General features: G+C 40.2%; 1 protein-coding gene across 3 annotated transcripts; it reads left to right on the top strand.

The window, feature by feature from the left end:
• The first annotated feature begins 82 nt into the window (after nucleotides 1-82).
• Nucleotides 83-9,375, top strand: RPS24 (ribosomal protein S24). 3 transcript variants are annotated; one of them, XM_075217105.1, is made up of 7 exons: nucleotides 83-165; nucleotides 803-868; nucleotides 3,076-3,285; nucleotides 4,791-4,901; nucleotides 5,754-5,771; nucleotides 8,616-8,639; nucleotides 9,295-9,375. In XM_075217105.1, the coding sequence occupies exons 1-5, from the start codon at nucleotides 163-165 to the stop codon at nucleotides 5,757-5,759; spliced, it is 396 nt and encodes a 131-aa protein (XP_075073206.1). In that variant the 5' UTR covers nucleotides 83-162; the 3' UTR covers nucleotides 5,760-5,771; nucleotides 8,616-8,639; nucleotides 9,295-9,375. The 3 variants fall into 3 exon arrangements, with proteins under 3 accessions (XP_075073206.1, XP_075073207.1, XP_075073205.1); XM_075217106.1 differs by lacking the exon at nucleotides 5,754-5,771; XM_075217104.1 differs by lacking the exons at nucleotides 5,754-5,771; nucleotides 8,616-8,639.
• The last annotated feature ends 13,864 nt before the right edge of the window (nucleotides 9,376-23,239 follow it).

Raw genomic sequence — 23,239 nt, forward strand, 5'->3', positions numbered from 1 at the left:
CAGTAGGCGGAGACTACTGCTATGATTGATGGCTTACTCAACCAGTCCGTGCATTCTGATTGGACATCAGAGAATACGTCCTCTTCCTCTGATCCTTGTTCTACGATTCGCTGTAGGATGCTCGTTCTTTCTTTCCTTCCTCCCTGACGAGACGGTGCCAAGATGGTGAGTGGTGCTGCTGCAGCGTTTAATCTAATCCGTTGAATATCCGTGTCATCCCGCTCCTAAAGGCAATGGGGTTTCTTTGGTTGTATTTTCCCAGTACCCTTGTAACTGTTGGCTGAGATGTTGGTGATCCGGAACACAAGGAATATTGAATATAACCAACTGTATGAACTCTGCTCTTGGAGGCCTAGTATATTGTGGTGCCTGAGCTCACAGTACTCCAGTTTCCCACTGGTCGGAACTACGTTGGGGACCGGAGTACCCTATAGCTAGCTGAGTTTGTTAACGTTAAGGCTGTTTTTCTAGCTATATCCGTAGACTGCGGTCTGGAGATATACTGTATTTTGTCACCTTACAAGATGGGAAAGGGCTCCTAATGTAATGCATTCCCCCTACAGGCCCATTTCTGCATTTTAATTTTTTTTTTACTGTTAATGCAGACTGTTTTCATGTTGTTGTAGAACTGTAAGTCAGACCATGCATTTTCAGCTTTTCTTTAAGTTTAAAACCCACTTCTAATTGTACATTGGTATAATCTCTGTTTTGTAAGCATTAGCAGGACTGCTATTAATGTGTTCAAAACTGGCTTATCCCACATCACGATAAGCACTTTCCTTACATGTACTTTATTTTTCAGAACGACAGTGTCACCATAAGAACTCGGAAGTTCATGACCAACAGACTTCTCCAGAGGAAACAAATGGTAAAGAACATTTCTAGGTCTAGTCACTCCTGAAAATTTATGCAGTGATAAGTGGCACTTGGGCACAAACTCTGGCTGTGCTTTGTCTGCTAGTATGGTTGGAGATGTACATCTTGTTACAAAGTAGTTACCTGCTTATTAAAGTATCATGTTTGTGTACATAGCATTACAATGTATTGTTGAGGCTTTGTATCACATTTAATATTTTTCTAATCCTACATAACAAAATATTCATTTTGCCATTTTGTCTCAGGAATGTAAGTAAACAGCAATGGTATTTGGAAGTAACAGTTGAGCCACTGACTACACTAATCTAGAATGTAAGGTTTATAGTTTTCTGGCATACTACTTTTAACATTTTCTATGTGCAGTTCTAGCAGCATAGCTGACTGAATGTAGATGCACTTTTATGTTCATGCTAAATCACTAGGCTTTAGTGATAAAGACCTAGGAGAAAAGCTCGCTAAATAGTATGTGTATGTGTGTGTGTGTGTGTGTATATATATATATATATATATATATATATATATATATATATATATATATATATATATATATATATATATATATATATCCTGGCCAAAAGTTTTGAGAATGACAAGCATTGGTTTTCACTAAGTTTGCTGCTTCAATGTTTTTAGACCTTTTTGTCAGATGTTATGGTGTACTGAAGTAAAATTGCAAGCATTTCATAAGTGTCAAAGGCTTTACATTAAGTTTATGCAAAGAGTCAATATTTGCAGTGTTGTCTCTTTTTGAAGATCTCTGCAATCTGCCCTGGCATGATGTTAATCAACTTCTAGGCCACATTCTGACTGATTGCCACCCATTCCTGCCTAATCAATGCTTGGAGTTTGTATGAATTTGTGGGTTTTTGTTTGTCCACCTGCCTCTCGCGCATTGACCTCAAGTTCTCAATGGGTTTAAGGTCTGGGGAGGTTCCTGGCCATAGACCCAAAATTTCGATGTTTTGATCCTGAGCTGCTTATCACTCTTGCCATATGGCAAAGTGGTCCATCATGCTGGAAAAGGCATTGTTTGTCACCAAACTGTTCTTGGATGGTTGAGAGAAGTTGCTCTTGGAGGAGGTTTTGGTACCATTCTTTATTCATGACTGTGTTAGGCAAAATTGTGAGTGAGCCCACTCCATTGGCTGAGAAGCAACCCCACACATGAATAGTCTCGGGATGCTTTACTATTGGCACTGGACTGATGGTAGCATTCACCTTTCCTTCTACGGACAAGCGTTTTTCCAGATGACCCAAACGGGATTCATCAGATAAATTGACTTTACTCCAGTCCTTAGCAGTCCAATCCCTGTAGCTTTTGCAGAATATCAGTCTGTCCCTGCTGATTTTCCTGGAGAAACGTGGCTTCTTTGCTGGCCTTTTTGACACCAGGCCACCCTCCAAAAGTCTTCGCCTCACTGTGCGTGCAGATGCACTCACACCTGCCTGTCTCCATTCCTGAGCAAGCTCTGCACTGGTGGTGCCCCGATCCCACAGCTGAATCAACTTTAGGAGACTGTCCTGGTGCTTGCTGGATGTTCTTGGGCTCCCTGAAGCTTTTTTCACAAATATTGAACATCTCTCCTTGATGATCCAATGGTTGATTTAGGTGCAATATCCTTGCCCGTGAAGCCTTTTTTTGTGCAAAGCACTGATGACTGCATGTGTTTCCTTGCAGATAAGCAAGGTTAACAGAGTAAGAATAATGATTTCAAGTACCTTTCCTTTTTAAAGCTTCCAGTCTGTTCTAACTCAATCAGCATGACAGTGATATCCAGCCTTTTCCTCGTCAACACTCACCTGTGTTAATGAGAGAATCACTGACTTGATGTCAGCTGGTCTAAACTTTTGCCATGTATGTGTGTGTGTGTATATATATATATATATATATATATATATATATATATGTATGTGTGTGTGTATTTTAGCATTGTTTGTTTTGGAGAGCCATAGTTATCTACTGCAAGTAAACTTAGAACTAATTTGGGTGATGTCTGATTCATTCATTGAGCTCTTAACTATGATTATCAGCCTGACAAGTTGTCCTATTGTATAACCTAGACTTTTCTTTGCATTTTATTGACATCAACATGTGGTAATGGGTAACAAAATAATTTTAAGAAATGGGAACTGTGTGATTCATTTAACACTATATTCAGTGTTGTTGTCATGTTCTGAATGTTTTACAATCTCTTGCAGGTCATAGATGTTCTTCATCCTGGAAAAGCCACTGTCCCTAAGACGGAAATCAGGGAGAAGCTGGCAAAAATGTACAAGACTACCCCAGATGTGATCTTTGTATTCGGTTTCAGGACTCACTTTGGTGGCGGTAAAACTACTGGTTTTGGCATGATCTACGATTCTCTAGACTACGCAAAGAAAAATGAGCCCAAGCACAGACTAGCCAGGGTAATTAGATTTGACAACTTTATAATGTCTTTCTATAGAGCTATATCTCCTCTTGAATCCATGTGGCATAGGGGAAACAAGTGACAGATTATTATGAATAGTATGCTCTGTACAGATTTATAGGCTCATACACAGCATGGGTAAGACTGCCACAACAAGTTTGGTGACTGTTATTCTGTGCAATTTTTCATCATTGAGCCTATGAACTTGTAAACATGGGTGATGTTTTCTGAAAATTAATGGGGTTTATGTTGATAATACACTTAAACACTTTAACTTCTTCGTGTCCAGATCACAATTTTGTTTAACCATCTCCAAAAGGCACTCATTGCAAATCTCACGTCTAGAGAGGTTTCTTTGTGTCTGTTAGAATTCATTTCTATACCTGTTGTGGACAGTCTTGTTCCTTGTATGTGTCTGTTATAACTGGCTGGTGGTATTTAATGGCTTGCATTGTAACATGGATGCTTTTGATGTAATTGCAAATAGTGGTCAGGATGTTTAAAAACAAAAATATTGCAATGGGAAGTGGAGGGCTGAGACTGATCCATATAACATCATAATTTTGTAGCCTTGCTTTATGTTAAATTGAAAAACACGATTGCGTAATTCAAAATTGGCTTTATGTAAAAATATCTCCATTCTTCACTGAACCGCATTTGAGCGCTTTAACTTGTGTCCAGAAGATTATGTGAATATTAAGGAGTCATTGTAATCTGTCATTAAATGATCTTTGTAATGGCATGTCTGGCACATAAAAGAGTCAAATCCTGAAAAATCTAGAAGTTAGCTTATAAGTGCTTACTTCATGTATTCTAGTTTTAGAAGGTGTTCTTGATTCATATTCTTGGAGGCTATAAACAGTCCATGGTTTTTAGGCTTGGTATGTATGTGATATTGTTAATAATTTTACCAATGACACAGTCCCAATCAGCATGTGGATTCGTGTGTACACATTTTACACGATTTACCTTCAGATCTGTGCTCTTCATCTGTTATAACTATCTGCTGAAAAGATTGTGACTCTGTAAACTATAGCTCTGCCTACACTGCGTGAGTGCATACAGACTGAAGAATTTACCTGACATCATTATATCATTTAAAAAATTGGATCATATGATACAATGTGCTTTGGATCTATAAAACATGATCATGGTAGCTTACACACTAATGCTATATCTGACCTAACTGTAATTTTATTGTGTGACTGGCACAAAAATCTGGTGAAAAACCTGTAGTGTGTACCCAGCCTTAGTCCCTGAAAAACTCAATTGGTTAATCCTGGCTGTGGTGTATCAATGTTTGAAAACTAGTTTGTGTTTTCATTATATTTGTGTTTAAAGACATTTTGGTTAATTGTCCACCTTTACTAAGGTTTGCTAGTATGTGTAGTCTTGGTTGGGCCCTAACGATTCAGGTTGAAAATATTTTGGCTAGTGTTGTGACAAATGTTATGGTTGTATTGTAAACTCAAATCAATTTCTTTCAAAACTTGTGTTCTTTAGCATGGCCTATATGAGAAGAAAAAGACTTCCAGAAAACAGCGTAAAGAAAGGAAGAACAGAATGAAGAAAGTCAGGGGTACTGCCAAAGCAAGCGTGGGTGCTGGTAAAAAGGTAAGTGCCTGAAATGGTAGTGGACTCCCCATTAAAAAATCCTGTTTCTTTAATAACCTCATGTTTCTCTCATCCCAAACATTCTTACTGTTGGATTTCAGAAGGTAACAGTTTTCATAGATTAGCTAGTAGTTAGAAGCTGTAAGGTGTGTGGCATTAAATATTGATAATATGCTGGTTATTTTTATAGTTTGAGCAACACAAGCTCAGTCGTGAATGGATGCCAGACTGACTGCAGCAACAAAAAAGAAAGCTTGTATTGTTTTTGGAAACTTGGTGGCGTTCTGTTTTTCTCCTCTGTGATGACTGGGCGGTATATTTACTAAACTTCGGGTTTGAAGAGTGGAAATGTTGCCTATAGCAACCAATTAGATTCTAGCTGTCATTTTGTGGGATGTACTAAATAAATAACTAGAATCTGATTGGTTGCTATAGGCAACATCTCCACTCTTTCAAACCCGCAGTTTAGTAAATATACCCCTGGGTTTTGCAGAGTTACCTGCACCCCTATTGCTGCACATAGTCTTTCTTTGCAGAGTAGGACAACTTTGCAATAAGATTGTTAATGGAGAGGAACGAGCTGTGCTAGATGCAGTGTGTTATCGGGAATATTTAAGATTTTCATATATGGGGAGCCTACAAGAAATATTTTGAGTTCTTAAAAAAGGTTTCCTGATGAGCACATCCATTTTCCCTATTCATAATTATCTTTAACATTTGCAGTGCAAGAAAACCACCTTGGATTTGTGGTCACTGCTGGTAGCATTTTTCTGTAGTAGAATTAGTATTTGAGCTTTGGTATGTGACTATTTCTGCTTTTCTATTTCACACTTTCTTGGAATCCTTCTTCAGAAATGAAGTGATCACCAGGTACAGTGACTGCATGAGTGTGATTGCTTTCAAAACCTTGCACTCCCCACACTATTGCATGCTTTAAGTTATAAGCTTCAATTTATAGCTCACATTAAAACGACAAATATACACAGTTGTATTACAGTGGTCTATCCTACAAATAAAAGGAAATATTAGATAGAATTTGAAAACAATCTGCTTTCCAGGCTTACTTATTTGATCAGTTTATTTTAAATTGTGTTAGGGTGTACAAGCGCTTGGTAGACATAAGGAGACAGAATGAGCATTGTCAAGTGTCATCGGGAGGTGGCGACATCTACTAACAAATTTTAAAAAAATGCAAGGGGGCCCTAAAAGTGGATGGTTTTTTATAACTCCTTGCTGGAGAACAGGTGTAGGTGTCATTACTGATAGAGACACTGTGAAAGATCCACGGGTGGTTCTAAATACTTCACTTGTGACCTGTGGAAAACATGCACTGGTAAAGTTTTCTGCGGTCTTGTTTTGGGATACCCTACCACTTAAGGCCTTTTAATGTTCTCTTTTATTAAAACAATGTTCTTGCAGAGCAGGGTGGAATTGGTTTCCTAGTTGTTTGTAACTTATCCACTTGTAAATTGGTTATTTCAGCTGACATGCATCTTTTCTGTGTTTTGAAGACTTAAGTTTTGGTTTTGACTACCTGTTAAGTAATTACCATTACTATTTATAACAGGTTTATGCAGAATAGTTAAGCCTTAGGCTGGTGTTTGCAATGTCTCCTCATGGGTGTGGTGGGATTTTTTTTTAATTTTTTTTTTTTTTTTTTTTTATGCATGTACATTTGGGGTGTGTGTGATAAGCCAGGATATTATTTTGCCAAATACATATGTGTTTACTCATTGACTCCCTTTTGCTGCGTTTATTATGGATTCTGATATGGATGGGTTCATTTCTTTTGGTGGTTTTTTTTTTTTTTTTTTCCCACCATTGTGATGTCTGTAAAACGCATAGAAATGGAGCAAGAAGATTTAAAGCACTTATGAAGAAAATGTGAGTTTAATGCAGCTGTTGGCAACAGGGGCTGCTATTGCCCCCCTGCCCTTACCACCTCCTCCCAGTCCCAAACGTATCCGCATGGAACAGTAACTTTAGTGTCACATGACCTCTTCAGAGTGCAGGGCGGTTATGTGGCATACATGGAGGATGAGGTAGTAATGTGCTGCTCTCCCTCTTCCCTCTGTCCAGCACCTTTGAAGGCATATGAGGCCATGCACCTCTTTCAGGCCCCTCTCTGGTTTACTGTATAATTTGACCTGTCTTTCCTGAACACACAATTGTTTAAATAGTTTGAAAGGGACATTGGCAATTGCCACATATATTAAAATGTATTAGAGATGCTTAAAGCTTCCTATTTAGATGAATATACACTGATCAGCCACAGCATTAAAACCACTGACAAGTGAATAACATTGATTATTTTGTTAAAATGGCATCTGTCAAAGGGTGGTGTACATTAAGCAGCAAGTAAACAGTCCATTCTTTAAGCTAATGTGCTGAAAACAGGAAAAATGGTCAAGTGTAAGAATGTGAGTGACTTTGTAGATGCTTCTAGTTATCACAATTTGGCCTTTGTCAAACAGCATCAAGATCAGAGCATCTCCAAAATGGCAGGTCTTGAGGGGGTTTTCCTTGTATGCAGTCATTAGTATCTGCCCAAAGTAGTCCAAGGAAGAACTGGAGACAGGGTCAATAGTGCCTAATGCTTATTGATGCATGTGTGGACTGAAGGTTAACTTGTCTGGTCCAAAGATGCAGAAGATCTATTGTAGCACAAATTTCTCAATGTTAATGCTGGCTATGATAGGAAGGTGTCAGAACATGCATTGCATCACAGCTTGCTGTGTATGGGGCTCGTAATGGCAGACTTCTCAGAGTGCCCATGCTGATTTTTGTCCTCTGTCAAAAGTGCCTGCAATGGGCACGTGAGCGCCAAAACTGGACGTTATAATGGAAGATGGCCTGGTCTAAACAATCACTTTTTCTTTTACATCACGTGGATGGCCATGTGTTTTGTTTACCTGGGGAAGAGATGGCACCAGGACGCACTATGGGAAGAGGGAAATGTACTACCTACCTAAACAGTTGCAGAACATGTACACTCCTTCATGGCAACAATATTCCCTGATGGCAGTGGCCTCTTTCTATAGGATAATGCACCCTGTCACACTGCAAAATTTTGTTCAGGAATAATTTGACAAATGTGACAAACTTCATGCTATTGACTTAGCCTCCAAATTCCCCATATTTCAGTCAAATTGAGCAATCTGTGAGATATGCTGTAAAAACAAATCCGAGCCATGGAGGCCCTACCTAGCAACTGCTGCTAACCTCTTGGTGACATACCACAGGACACCTTCAGAGGTCTTGTGGAGTCCATGCCTCGATGGGTCAGAGTTGTTTTTTGGCATGATGGGGACCTACACAATATTAGACAAAGTAGTTTTAATGTTGGTGGGGGATAGGCGTATACATGCCTTTTTCTGCAGCAAAATATAACTGAAGTTCCCCCAAAAACAAATATCTGACCATATTGCACAGTAAGTTGAATAATGTCATTAAAGATATGCATGATTAGCATGTAGTACAACCTGCTAGGGATTGTAAATGCACCCCACTGGCTAAATATTACCATAGCTTAATCACATTTACTGCTGCTTTTTAGAAGTAACCAGGTCAAAATTTTATTTGAGTGTTTTTGTTTTGTTTCTTCAATTCATAGCTTTGCAAAGCTTGAGTAACTTGTTAGTTTTTAGTTACTGTTTCATCGGTTAAATGTGTAATGTTTTCAATTTTATTTTTTTTTCCTCCCTATTTTCTCAGTGAGTTTGGGGATAGTTTTCACAGGTACACTTTAGTAGTTGTGATAAGCATGGCTGCATGAAATATGTTTTGTAATGTAAGCTGATCATTGTTTTGGGTGATATTGCCCTGCAAATAGTCTGCACTGTATTTATATACACATGCAATGGCCTTATTGCAGCATGACTATCTGGTATGTTTCACAGCTTCTTGTAGATATTGGAGAATGAGCTTGATCTGATGAAATCACTTTTGCTTTATTGATTTGCACTTGCTTAAAAATTTGATCAGTTTTTTTTTTTTTTTTTTTACCTTTTACGTGACAAAAATCAAAGCTTTATTTTGAAATCTGCAAGTAACTTAATCAATGCATCAGAGTTTCTTCACCTATTAGCATCATGTACCCCCTTATAATAAATATCTACAAAGTTTGTTTCATCTTGTCCCATGTACTTTTTTTTTAATCAGGTGTCCCCCTAATGTATATCAAGCTACCCGTATAAATGAAAGTGTGTGTGTGGGCATTAAAACTTTCTTGTGAAAGTTTTAGTCTTAATACATTAAAATTTTATCAATCTGTCTTAGGAGCCTCTGGGGGTACTGATGCCATAGGTTGAGAAAACATGACCATCTTATTTAGGATGTCAAGATATTTAACGCATTTGATTTTTATTTTATTTTTCTTCTATTCTCTTTGCAGAAGGATTAAGAGATCCAAAGATGGTCTGCCTGAAAATTGTACTTCAATCCAGGATGCTATAATAAAAACTATAAAAACTGATATATTGCTATTCCTTTTTTATTTTCTTCTTTGTATTATGTATTACAATTTTGCAGAACCATGTACCTTAAACAGGAACCACTCTTTAATCTTTCCCCACGCACACCAGTAGTATCAAATCAGTTACTTGTGGTCCATATGTGGCACCATATGATATTGAAACTTTACCCAGGCAATTTGTATTCAACATTTCAGAGAACAATAACCTGTGGTGCAGCTGGCACTTATAAGCTAGATTCAGACATCCAATATGATTAATGATTATGCTGTTTAATTTATACGATTTGAGGCTATATCTCCTCTGCTGCCTGCTTAGAGGGGCTATGTTTCTGTAAAAAAAAAAAATTGGTGTACAGAGGTGTTCAGTAAAAAGAATATTGTACCTGAATTTACTACTTTTAACTTTTATGGTGATAATTTTGCTAGTTAGGTTTATCAACTATAATAGAAGTCTGCTGGTTTCTGAAAGATAACTTGATTGCATATGTTTATAACTTGTTCCCATACATGGTTTGCCTTGGTTCACACCTATGTAAATAATTTAAATAAACGTAGCTTGCTGCCCGCACACAAATTTACAGATCTATGCTGTCTTCTGGTTCCAATTTGGTAAAACAAATGCCATGCATCTGCAGTGAAGGAAAGCCTTATTATGCACAGCATTTAGTTATCTTGACACTTGCACTTTTTCTCAGTTTAGCCAAACGATACAAAATTATTCAGATCTGTGTGACTCTCCAGACTGCCATACATGGTGTTATTAGAACGGTTGTGAGCACTACAATATTCTGAATTTATGCGTAAATGTCACCTTTAAATTATGAATTAGATTAACACATTTAAAGAACCCAACTAAATTCAATAACACACAAGGATATAGTTTTCCATTTATCAATAAAAATGTTTGTTTCTTTTGAGAAGATAAATGTAATTCTTTAGGATTATTAATTCAGTTAAAATGGATAATTAAAGCAACAAGTGTGAATCAGGTGAGTTTAAGGGGCCTTTATGTGCAAAATGTAATGTGAAATTATCTTGTGGACAGCCTGACCCAGATGCCAAACGTGTGTAGAATGCAAAATTGGGTTCTGTGAGCAGCATGCGCCTACATTGCTGTAGACAGTCCTGGAGGAGCCGGCTTCTGCCAGGTCGCTGGCGACATCCATAGTAGAACTCGCAAGGGTGATGTCACGGTGAACAGAGAAAGGTGTTCTGTTAATGTCAAATAATTGGATAAAATAAACAAAATATTGTTTTACCGTACAATTGCAAATAGTATGCCACATGTGCTGATGCAATCGCACAGATTAATAACATACATTTACAGTCGCACTTACACTTCTAAATAATACAAATTTATTAAGGTTCCAATCCACATATACAAAAAAAAAAGTTGGGATCTGCTCTTCCCCCAAGTATGCGGAAATGGTAGGCTGCCTCAAGGAAAAATGAAGGGTAGGTTTCAACCCTCTAGATAACGTAAATAGGCGACATAGATGACCTAGTGGCGCCAAAGAGCAAATGATGTATGTGTGTAATATAACCACTTTATTGGTACATATGGATACAATCATTCAATGGCATACGTATAGACTAACACAATATACATATGAAACATAGTACTGATGTATATATATTGGTAAAGGGTAAAACAACAAATAACCAGAAAAATTACATATATCAAATAGCGATGCCAATATTCAAAAAAGATCAATGTGCAGTCTCTAGATAATAAAGAGTTCAGTTGCCACATTGGAATGAGTGATAATGGTGAATAGACAGTTGCTCATCTTGGAGATAATAAAATCCAATGGTAGAGATGATGAGTCAATATCAATGCTTATCTCAAACCGAGGGATATGATTCCATGTAAATATCAAAGTGCACAGACTGATGCCCTGTTGTAGCAAACAAGCACTGACAAATGGAGCCGAATGTAGAGCATAAACAGTCGATGAATACAGGCACTCCGTTTCAAGGTAATCCTGATCCAATAGATAAGTTGATACCCAAATTGGAAGAGTCTCCCAGCGATCCCACAGGCAAATATATCAGATACCTGTGGATTCAAAGGTGTACTGACTGACCCATGTAGGTCCACTTAAGCCGTGATGCGCTGTTGTGGTGAATCATAAGCAAACTCCAATTGGAGTGAATGTCCAAACTTCTGGATACTGGAGTAGAAGGGACTTACCCAATCCCGGGCTCTGTAGATGTCTTGTTCTCTCTTTTCCAGTAGATCTGCGTATCGATGGGATACTCCCGGCAAGGTAGGGTGGAAAGACGATGGTGTGTCGGTGGAAGTGGCGTCGGGCTGCGGCTGCAGCTGGGTAAACTTTTGATTCGCGCATGAGGATGTGTGGAGACGGTTCTTTCTCCGCTCTGTCGTGTCAGCGCTGTGTGCCAAGGTTACCGAGTATACAGAGTATGTGATACTCTATGCGTTTGGTGGCTTCCTCAGATAGTTGGATGGCCCATGGGGAAGTATCCCTATATAGCCAATGGTTGTCATGCGTGTCTTTCTGATTGGTCCCATGGTGGTGGGCTGGAGTTACAGCAGCCAATGATTGACATAGGCCAGTATCAGGTGTGTTTAGTCCACGTGGGCATATATTGTACACTTGTAATGGAAGGATGTGATAATGTAAATAAATGATTAATGCACTTGATAAGCTGCAAAGTAAACAACAGAATTATAGGAATTTGGACAGTTTGAAATCAATGTCAAGACCATGCAGTGTGAGTGTTTTTCAAGTATAGATCCACTTAGATTCCTCTCTAGATATGCGTTCTGTGTAATCACCACCTCTCCATGCTGGTGGCACTTTATAGATCCCCATAAATTTTAACAGTGTGGGGTCCTTCTTGTGGTGTTTTGAAAAGTGATCAGAGACACTGTGTGCCTCTTTTGATATTTCTGAGGTGTTCAGATATTCTTGTATGTAGATTTCTCCCAGTTCTTCGAATGTATTTTCCGCATGGGCATTCAAGCATATATATAATGCCCTTGGTGTCACAGGTGAGTTTACTTCTTATTTTGTATACTACCCCTGTGGAGCCAGATTTAAACGATCTAATTGGTTTAGTATTGTTTTTCTGGCATATTTTGCAAGCTTTGCATCTGTTGCAATAATAAAAGCCATTGTCACTATCCCTTAGCCAAGTGTTCCCTTGTTTTTGTGTTAAGTCAAAAGTGGTACACAACCTAACTTCTGTTTTAGATTGTCTGCTTGTTTGTAAGTAAAAGTAGGTTTAGCGGGTAGTATTTTCTTAAGATCCTCATCTCCCAATAAAACATGCCAATGCTTTCTAATGATGTTCTCAAATTTTCTTGAATCCTCACTAAATCGAGTGATGAAGGGTATTTTACTGGAAGTGGTGTTAGGGTGTGTTTCTTTCCTCACTATGTTTCATATGTATATTGGGTTACAGTCTATACGTATGCCATTGAATGATTGTTTCCATATGTACCAATAAAGTGGTTATACTACACACATACATTATCATTTGCTCTTTATCGCCACTAGGTCATCTATGTCTCCTATCCAATCCACATATATTTAGTATTAGAGATTATTTATACATAAATTATATATTAAAGGTATCTAAGGCTCAGGATATAGGAAGTGTATCATATTTAGTGTCATTTTAATCTGCACATTACCATCATGAATCGGCCACGATCGCTTCCTACAATCGCTAGTTGTGGAAGATAAAGGATTAATGCTCAACTTGATATTGTGTTTGGAATGCAAATACGTTGGTAAAAACTGGATTAGGTCAGTTCCCTTAGGCACAACATGTGCTATAATTTGCATTATACTGGACAGACCTGGACCAATGAAGACCTCTCTAAGGGCTAGATTTACTAAGCTGCAGGTTTTAAAGTGGGGATGTTGCCTATAGCAACCAATCAGATTCTAGTTGTCATTTTGTAGATGGTACTAAATAAATGAAAGCTAAAATCTGATTGGTTGCTATAGGCAACATCCCCACTTTTTCAAACCCGCAGCTTAGTAAATCTAGTCAAGTGTTATCTGTGTGCATAGTGAAATCATCAGTGTTTTTTTTGGGGTTTTTTTGTAAACTGAAGCTGCATATAAGCAAGCTTCCATGTGCCATTGTTCTCTACCTTCCTGACTACATGGACCTGGGCCCAGGTGAAGCGCTAGTGAAAATGTAATGTGTTTGGTTTTGTATACTTTCCTGTGTTATTTTTATACCTTTTTATGTGTCATAATGGATTGCTGTAAATCCTGCTATATTTTGCAATTAAATATCTTTGTGCATTGGAACCACAATAATCGTATTGGACAATGTTTATTGGTAAGCAATAAAGCAAACTTAATCTTTTTATTTCCTTAATTGCACCAAACACACATTCCTCACAGCCTCTGCCTATAGTTAGTGGAGCCTCCCAGGCTGAGATTGACAGTGTCCCTGGCTAAATCTGCCTAGGGATTAGCACGGGCCTCCTTGTCCCTAGAATGCCTGCTTATGCACAGTCCCTGACTAGTCATGCCTCTAACCCGGATTCCGACCATTCCTCTGCAGAAGATGGCGAGTTGCTCCTGGAATCTGAGGGAGACGATGCTTATAGGCCTGAGGACTCCTCCACCGCACATAGCATGGATAATCTTATTCTGGGTGTTGGACACTCTTTAGGTTTTGCAGAGCCTTGACTGGGGACCCCTCCACTTTCTCTTTAATAGGCAGAAAAAGCAGATTGTTTCCCCCATCCCCTCAGATGTTAGAAAGAGTGTCTGAAGCCAAATAAACAATTCCAGATGCCAGGCAGATTTAAATCTACCCACACTCGGCGGAGGAGTCCGTAAAAAGGGAGGGTACCCCCAAAGTTAATGCTGCGGTAGCTTGGCTTACCATTGCCACGACTATTCCTGTGCAGGGCACTGTGTCTGTCCGTGACCGAACAGACAAGAAATGTGACTTTCAGCTCCGACTTATGTGGTGGTCGGTAGTTTGTTAGATCTAACCTGTCCTTGGCCTAGGTCAGCAATGCGATTTAGCTGTGGGCAGATCAACTGGTTAAGGGCCTCCAGGACAGCATGTCTAGAGCTGATCTACTGATGTTGGCAGAACACATCAAAGAGGCCTTGGACTATCTGGGTCAGGCATCACTGGATTCGGTGTCTGTCACCTCCAGACTCACGAGCCTTAAAATTATGGATGGCCATGCTTTATTGCTACGCTCTAGGTTGGCAGACGGTGACTCCAAGCATACTGTAGATGCCTTGCCATTTGATGGTCTCGCGCTGTTTGGTTCCGAGCTAGAATGTCGTTCAGGTGGCCACAGGTGGTAGGAGCACCTTTTTGCCTGTCAGCTCTGCTAGACCAAAACAAACATGCTTTTAATACATTCGTCACTTTGGCAGATCTCGTAGCGCTCCCTCCAGTAGACAGCCCTCTGCTTCCAGGGGGGGACACCACAGAGGCTTGGGCACAGGTAGACGTGGGGCCCCAAAACCAGATGAGAAGGCCAAGGCATGACTGGATCTCTCATTCCAACACTGTGGTTTGTGCTCGCCTACTGCGCTTCTAGGACCTTTGGCAGGTTCAGGAGATTTTGACGCAAGGTTATGTTTCAACTTCCCACGCATCGATTCTTTACCACAGCTCTTCCCTCTTGCTCTCTCAGGCACGAGGAGCTTCAAAAAGCCATCAGAAAACTTATCTTCCAGTGTCATTGTCCCGGTCCCACAGCCGGAAGAGGATTTACTCCAATCTCTTTCTGGTCCGCAAATCAGATTGCTCCTTTCGTCCAATCCTACACCTACAGACTCTCAACAAACTGGTCCACATCATCAGGTTTCAGATGGAATCCCTGCGTTTGGTGATCGCAGGCATGGAACAAGGAGAATTCCTGTCATCCATTGACGTAAAAAATGCCTATTTACGTGTGCCCCTCTGGGAGAGACACCAATGTCTCCTCTGCTTAGCAGTACAAAACCATGACTTTCAGTTCAGGGCTTTGTCTTTCGGCCTGGCAAACATCCCATGAGTTTTCACCAAGGTGATGGCAGGGATTCTGCTATCTCAGGTGGTCACTATCCTACCCTATCTGGATGACATATAGCTGAAGGCTCCCTCCGTATCTCTGCTCTTGCACCACATCCAGATCACAAGCCTCGAAGCTCATGGATGGGTACTAAACCTATTCAAGTCATCACTCAGTCCTGCACAACAGATGCGTTTTCTGGGCCTTACCTGCAACATGGTATGAGTATACTTCCAAGAAGACAAGGTCCTTTCACTTCTTTCCTTGTCAGGATAGGCCTGGTCTTGTGCAGAAGTGCCTCTTCTCCACTGTATGAAGCTGCTGGGATCCATTCTATTGGTCCCCTTTGCACAGTTTCATTCTTCACCTTTCCAGGGAGAGATCCTCCGTACAAGTGGACAGACAGATCATCACACTGTCCAGAGCCACATTCCTATCCCTCTCATGGTGGCTAACCAGAGAAAATCTGAAAAAGGCCATTGACCTGCACATTAACATGGTCCCTGGTCATCACAAACACCAGTCTGTCAGGCTGGAGCGCGGTTATCGGTACCCTCATGTTTCAGAGCCATTGGTGCACTCAGGAATCTGCACTACCCATCAATGTGCTGGAACTCTGGTAGGTTCACAGAGCATTACATCAGGGGCAGCGTTTTTTGATCGGGATCCAATCCAACAATGCCGTGGCTGTGGCTTACCTGAACCATCAGGGGGAACACACATTGCCATGGTGATGCAAAAGACTGCCAGGATCATGTACTGGGCAGAACGCCACATTCTGGTAATCTTGGCCATCTTCACCTGGGAAGCCGACTTCCTCCGCCAACACAAGATCCACCCCGGGGAACAGCTCGTCCACAAGGACATCTTTGCGCTTCTGGTACAGCGTTGGGGCAAACCAGAGATAGACCTCACGGTGTCCTGATTAAACTTCAGAGTTCCTCTTAACTGTTAAAATTTAGGGCTCTAGGGCTTTAGGGATTCTCAGAGCCCAGTGATGGTGAGGACTATGATCAAAGCAATGAAAACCTTTTCCTCTGCCATTTATTATCTGGTCTGGACGGTTTACATTCTCTGGTATACTCTCAGGGATTTTACACTTCCTGTTTCAGTCTCTCTCGTTTGCTCTCCTACTTGCAGGTAGGTTTTCTTCCCTGAAGGTACTCTCCGTTCTTTTTCAGCATCGGCTGGTGGTTTTCAGGGATGTCCAAATGTTTCTTCAGTGGGTTTTAAAAGTTCAGCACCCCTTTAACTATCTGGTTGAACCCTGGGATCTCAATCTGGTGCTGATGTCTCTCACTAAGGATCTTTTTGAGCCATTTGATTCAGTGGATTTACGATATGTCACTTGGAAGGCAGTGTTTCCAACTTGCTATCTCCTCTACTCGAGTGTCAGAGTTGGGAGTTCTATAATGCAATCCTCCCTTCTTGGTATTTCATTAGGTTAGGGCGGTGCTCTGCACTAAACCTTCCTTTGTTCCGAAGGTAGTCTCCTGATTCCATCTGAATCAGGACTCATATGGGTCCCATCCATAAGATGCACAACCTCTTTATTCTGTCTAATGCTCATAAACGTGGTTGGACTGCATACAAGCAGTCCAATGCTCGCTGGATTACATAAACCATTCCTTTGACTTATGTCCAGGCATCTCAACCTGTGCTGGTGGGTTTGAAAGCTCTGTCCACCAGGGTGTCATGGTGCTTCAGATGATCAGTTGAGCTGGGCGGCGACGTGGTTGTATGTCCACACTTTTTCTTTTTTTTAAAAACCTATAAGTTGCAAGGCTTTGCGTCTGCTAGCTTTGGGTACAAGGTGTTGTACACAACTGTTCTAGAGCAATCTATTCTTTAGGGGCCATTTTGGTGTGCCCCCAATTTTCGTAGCATCCCCCAATGGTAGGAAGGGTTGGGTACTATATAACGATGGTGTAAAACCCGACACTACTTACTCTGGCAGGATGAAACCGAAGACCTCATCGCCGACATTCCTCAATTGCAGCACCTGAAGAACACGGCAGCTGGCGATGACATGTCACATTGAATAGACTGAATGTGGTCCAAGTCCTTCAGGTACTAATTTAAGGAGGCGCCACCTGTACAAGGTACATGCTTTAGAAAGGAACCTTGTACAGGCAGCGCTGCCGTGTTAGGCTCTTGCAGACACACAATCTACAGTCATGGCCAAAAGTTTTGAGAATGACACAAATATTATTTTTCCCAAAGTCTGCTGCCTCAGTTTTTATGATGGTAATTTGCATATACTCCAGAATGTCATGAAGAGTGATCAGATGAATTGCAATTCATTTCAAAGTCCCTCTTTGCCAACTTTGTCCAAAAAACAACATTTCCACTGCATTTCAGCCCTGCCACAAAAGGACCAGCTGACATCAGGTCAGTGATTCTCTTGTTAACACAGGTGAGAGTGTTGACGAGGACAAGGTTGGAGATCACTCTGTCATGCTGATTGACTTAGAATAATGAACTGGAAGCTTTAAAAGGAAGGTGGTGTTTCAAATCATTGTTCTTCCTCTGTTAACCATGGTTACCTGCAAGGAAACTCGTGCAGTCATCATTGCTTTGCACAAAAAGGGCTTCAAAGGCAAGGATATCGCTGCTAGTAAGATTGCACCTAAAGCAACCATTTATCAGATCAGCAAGAACTTCAAGGACAGAGGTCCAATAGTTGTGAAGAAGGCCTCAGGATGCCCAAGAACATCCAGCAAGCACCAGGACCATCTCATAAAGTTGATTCAGCTGTGGGATCGGGGCACCACCAGTGCAGAGCTTACTCAGAAATGGCAGAAGGCAGGTGTGAGTTCCTGGTGTCAAGAAGGCCAGCAAAGAAGACACTTCTCTCCAGGAAAAATAGGGAGATACTGATATAATGCAAAAGGTACAGGGATTGCACTGCTGAGGACTGGGGTAAAGTAATTTTCTCTGATGAATCCCCTTTCAGATTGTTTGGGGCATCTGAAAAAAATGTTTGTCCGGAGAAGGAATGGTGAGCGCTACCATCAGTCCTGTGTTCTGCTAACAGTAAAGCATCCTGAGACCATTCATTGTAGGGTTGCTTCTCAAACAAGGGAGTGGGCTCACCCATAATTTTGCCTAAGAACACAACCATGAATAAAGAATGGTACCAAAACATCCTCGAAGAGCAACTTCTCCCAGCCATCCAAGAACAGTTTGGTGACAAACAATGCCTTTTCCCAGCATGATGGAGCACCTTGTCATAAGGCAAAAGTGATAACTAAGTGGCTCAGGGATCAAAACATCTAAATTTTGGGTCCATGGCCAGGAAACTCCCCAAACCTTAATCCCATTGAGAACTTGTGGTCAATCCTCAGGAGGCAGGTGGACAAACACAAACCCACAGATTCTGACAAACTCCGAGCATTAATTAGGCAAGAATGGGAGGCCATCAGTCAGTATGTGGCCCAGAAGTTAATTGAGAGCATGCCAGGGGTGAATTGCAGAGGTCCTCAAAAAGAAGGGTCAACACTGTAAATATTGACTCTTTGCATAAACTTAATGTAATTGTGAATAAAAGCCTTTGGCACTTATGAAATGCTTGTAATTTTACTTCAGTATACAACAGCAGACTCAATACTTTTGCGCGCCCTCAGAATTGAAAATGAGCCAAACGTCATGGGTACATCATCAGATCTTAGATCTTGCGAGTTTTGGATTCTATAAGTACCGCCCTCCACGGCGATTCAGCACCATTTCACAGAGGGACACAGAAGGGGTAGCACAGTTCTTGGCAGTCTCTAATGCAGTTGGACAGAGTCATAGATAGAAAAGAAAGAGGAGGGGTAGCAGTGTTCTTCAAAGTCTCCAGTGACATTCAGGAGAGCTCCATTGCTAAAATAGAAATAATAAGTCTGGCAGGCTTGGTCTTCTAAATTTGCAGTCACATTGTACTGTGTTATATAGGTAACATACAAAGAGGAGAGCTTCATTACTCCATTGCTAATTGTCATTGCTGAAATAGAAATAATAGGACTGGCAGGCTTGGTCCAAGTAGCTGCTGGCACCGGTCATGGTGATAATAATCCCTCTACGTCATCTGGTAAAGCCTATATTAAAGTGCATAGTGTTTTTAAGTCAGGGAAACAAAAATGTAAAAAAACACCTTTTACCTTGGTCAAGAAAAAAAAGACCCGTAATCCAGGCATAGTTATCTGCAGAAAAAATTTAATTGCCAACATGCCTTTGCCTCTCTCTATGAGTACTAGTTCTGCAACTGTCACTGAGGTATCTTCTTGTAAGGTCAGTCATGATCAAGCAAGACCTTGTCATTCGGACTCAAAAAGTGGTGTCCAAATAATTTTACGTGTAAAAGCTGAGCTGGAAGAAAACAGGCATTAGAGGAAAATGTATGTTCAGAATCAGAAATGACACAAATCCCTGAGGAGAGTCTATCCACGAGTACTATGTGTAATCCTGACCTTTCTGATAGTGTACCTATAAAGAAAGGCCCCTTTCAGCATTTCTGCAGATGTGTTCATGAACAGCCCAAGTGTAGCTGGTGATGCACAAATTCAGGATGCCACTTTGGATTTGCAACAGGATGAGGGGGATATTTGTGTAGCTAACGAGGGCGCTAATGAGGATGTTGATGAGGATGATGTTGTTTGTGTAAGTCCTGCCCCAGTGGAAGCAGTTCTTGCATGTGATAAGAAGAAAGCCATTGTAATGCCTGGGCATAAGACCAAAAAAATCCACCTCTTATGTGTGGAATTATTTTTACCCAAATCCTGACAACAGATGTCTAGCCACTTGTAGTGTTTGCAAAGCCACAGTACTGTAGTCATGGATGTCTAAATAGACGTGTATATATATATTACCTTCCACTTTGCTGCTGTTTCATCAGTATTGCACAAAGTATTTGTAATCTGCACTTTACCTCAAAGGTACTTAACTAGATTATAATTTTTGGGGAATTGGGGCTGATTCGAAGCTCAGTGATGAGCTTGTTTTTTTTGCTGTGAATTACAATGGCTCTTTTTAGTGCATTGTCTGGCACCCTGGATTGGCCTGGGTCTGATAAAAGCACGCATTCCGGCGGGGGGTCAGCGCTCATCACCATGTATTGGATGTAGAATTACCACAGTTATCCATGGAATAGGTGGAGAGATCAAATGAACCATAACTGATTTCATGAACCAAGTACAATACCATCTTGCACCACTTTTCTTTTCTGCCACTGCTGTGTGGCAATGTTTCCTAGCTGTGCTATGAACTGCCGTGTGAGTCATTGCTCTGTTGCTTACCATCCAGTCAGGTCGCTACAGTTTTTCTTTGAAATTGTATTAAAATAAATTTGTGACCTGTGAAATAGTCAAAATTGACTGCAAATTATTTTGAAATTAGTGTTATTGAGGTTAATAATAATGTAGTGGGGAAAAAAGCAAAATGACATGATTTTAGCAAAAGAATAGGGATTTTATAAACAAAATAGGGAACCAAAACCAAAACACGCAAGGACAGTTTTGCCAAAATCAAAACACAAAGTTAATCCAGATCCAAACCCAAAACCAGAACACAAGGGTCAGTGAACATCGCTACTTGTAAGCATAGCATCAAGCTATCGTTGCATTTTGGCAAGGTATGTTTGCTTTCTCCTCAGGATGACAAATTGCTAATAGAATGTTTTAATATTTCCAAAGAACACATCTTCAGTTGGTGTCCTTGACAACACTTGAACATGAGTCTCTTCACGACCAATGAAACAACTTATACACATGGGTATTAAGCCAGCAGCACGACAAATTTGCACTAGACTAACAGCAGCTGGGATGGAGGTGTGTGGGTGTATTGATTGAGATGTTGCCGCTTATGAATTCATGGTAAAAGATGTAATTGGCCCCACTGGGCTCCATTTCCAGCTCCTCTGTTCAAGAAATTACATAAAAGATATAACTATACAGTTGCTGGAGGCTTAAACTCGGTCAGAAGGGTGAAAGACACAAGGTTATAAGATATTATTCTATAAGGCTATTTTATGTATGCAATATATGTGTAGCTAAAGTAATTGGTAGTTGCAACTGGTACTCAAATTAAGGATATGTTTATAATAGAATAAATCCAGTCAGAAAACAGACAAATACAGAATCCTTTTGCTGTGTTTTAACCACAAAGTCTTGTATTAAGATAACACAGGAGAAGAATTATTCTCATGTTTTCAGTGCTAACATATTCCAGAGTGGTGTAAAATAAAGGAAACTTAACAACTACAGGAATATATGTTGAAATGGATTGTAAACTTTACCAAGCAATACCTTCTTACTTTTGAGAGTATTTTCTCATGCCATTTTACATAAAGAATACAATGTAAGAAAAGCACAAAACTTCATCTCTGTGGACTACTGCTGGTCAGATCAAAACTAATAAGTGTTATTCTACTATTTTTGCTCTGACCTAAATTTATTGTTTAGATACAGGTATTTTCAGTGATCTTAACAACTGCATGATTTGCGGAGCAGTTAACTCACATTGTTTCATTTACACTTGGGATTTTCTGGATATGCTCATATGGCTGAGCCCTAGGTGTGTTGTCAGATCATTCAAAAACTGAATAAGAGGGTGTTATTCTGAGATGATAAAATCGATGATATTCTCACTTGTGCTCCTGCATTGAAATCTCAGTAAGATCTGTATTTGCATTTCTGAATGGCCAAATTCTTAAGTGTCACTAAACCTGAATCTTGCAATGAGCCGTGTACTATAAGAGCAAATCCTGGATTTAAAGAAAATCAAACTGACCCATGTAATATGGGAGATATTTGTCTTTTAAACTTGGCACTGCCTTTTCTTACTGAAGTATAATCATATTATGCTTACCTTATTCCTACTGAGCTGAGCATAGGCAAGAAAGACACCTGCAGCTATGTAATGTGACTCTGCCTCTTCCTCAATGTCCTTGAGTAAGTTTCCAACCTGCTTCTGAAAAATATAATACACAACAAGGGTGGTAGTATTAGGGCTGCCATGAAGTTACCATAGAGGAACCAACTAGGAACCGGACTATACTAGTAATAACAAACAATGTAGGCGTAATATCAAATATTCAAGTAAGGGAGCACTTGGGAAACAGTGATCATAATATGGTCTCATTTGAAATTATTTTCCAGAAGCAACGGTATAAGGGATCAACTAGGACTTTAAACTTTAGAAAGGCAAATTTTAATATACTAAAGGAGTCTACAAAGAGCATAGACTGGGACAAAGCATTTGAAGGAAAAAATACGGAAGAAAAGTGGGCTGTCTTTAAAATGTTGTTGGAAACATACACGTATAAGTTCATTCCTATGGGAAATAAATGTAAAATAATTAAGTCTAAACCAATGTGGGTAAATAAAAAGGTAAGGGAAAAAATGCAAAGGAAGAAGCGTGCGTTTAAATTGTTTAAGTCTGAAAGGTCAGAGGTGTCCTTCCGTAGATACAAGGAAGTTGCAAAAGAAAGTAAGACAAACCCCAAAAAGTTTTTTTAAGTATATAAATGGCAAAAGGATTACAAAAGAGCAGGTACCGCTATTCTTCTAAGGCTATCTTGATGGCCTGGAGCTCCTTGTCACCGATGCTATAGTTGACCTCACTGGGTAAAAATTTCCTGGAGTGAAAGCCACATGGAGAGAAAGTGCCGGCAGAATTCTTCTGAGAGAGAACTGCTCCCACACCACCGAAGAAGCATCCACCTCTAGAAAGAACGGTCGTAGTTGATCAGGCTGTCTTAAGACAGGAGCGGTAGAGAAAGCTTCTTTAAGAACTTTGAAGGCCAAGACTGCATCCTGAGGCCAGATCTTGACTAACCCACCTTTACGGGTAAGTGACGTGATGGGCGAG

The sequence above is a fragment of the Mixophyes fleayi genome, chromosome 6 (assembly GCF_038048845.1).
Source record: "Mixophyes fleayi isolate aMixFle1 chromosome 6, aMixFle1.hap1, whole genome shotgun sequence".
In the NCBI taxonomy this organism is placed as follows: domain Eukaryota; kingdom Metazoa; phylum Chordata; class Amphibia; order Anura; family Limnodynastidae; genus Mixophyes; species Mixophyes fleayi.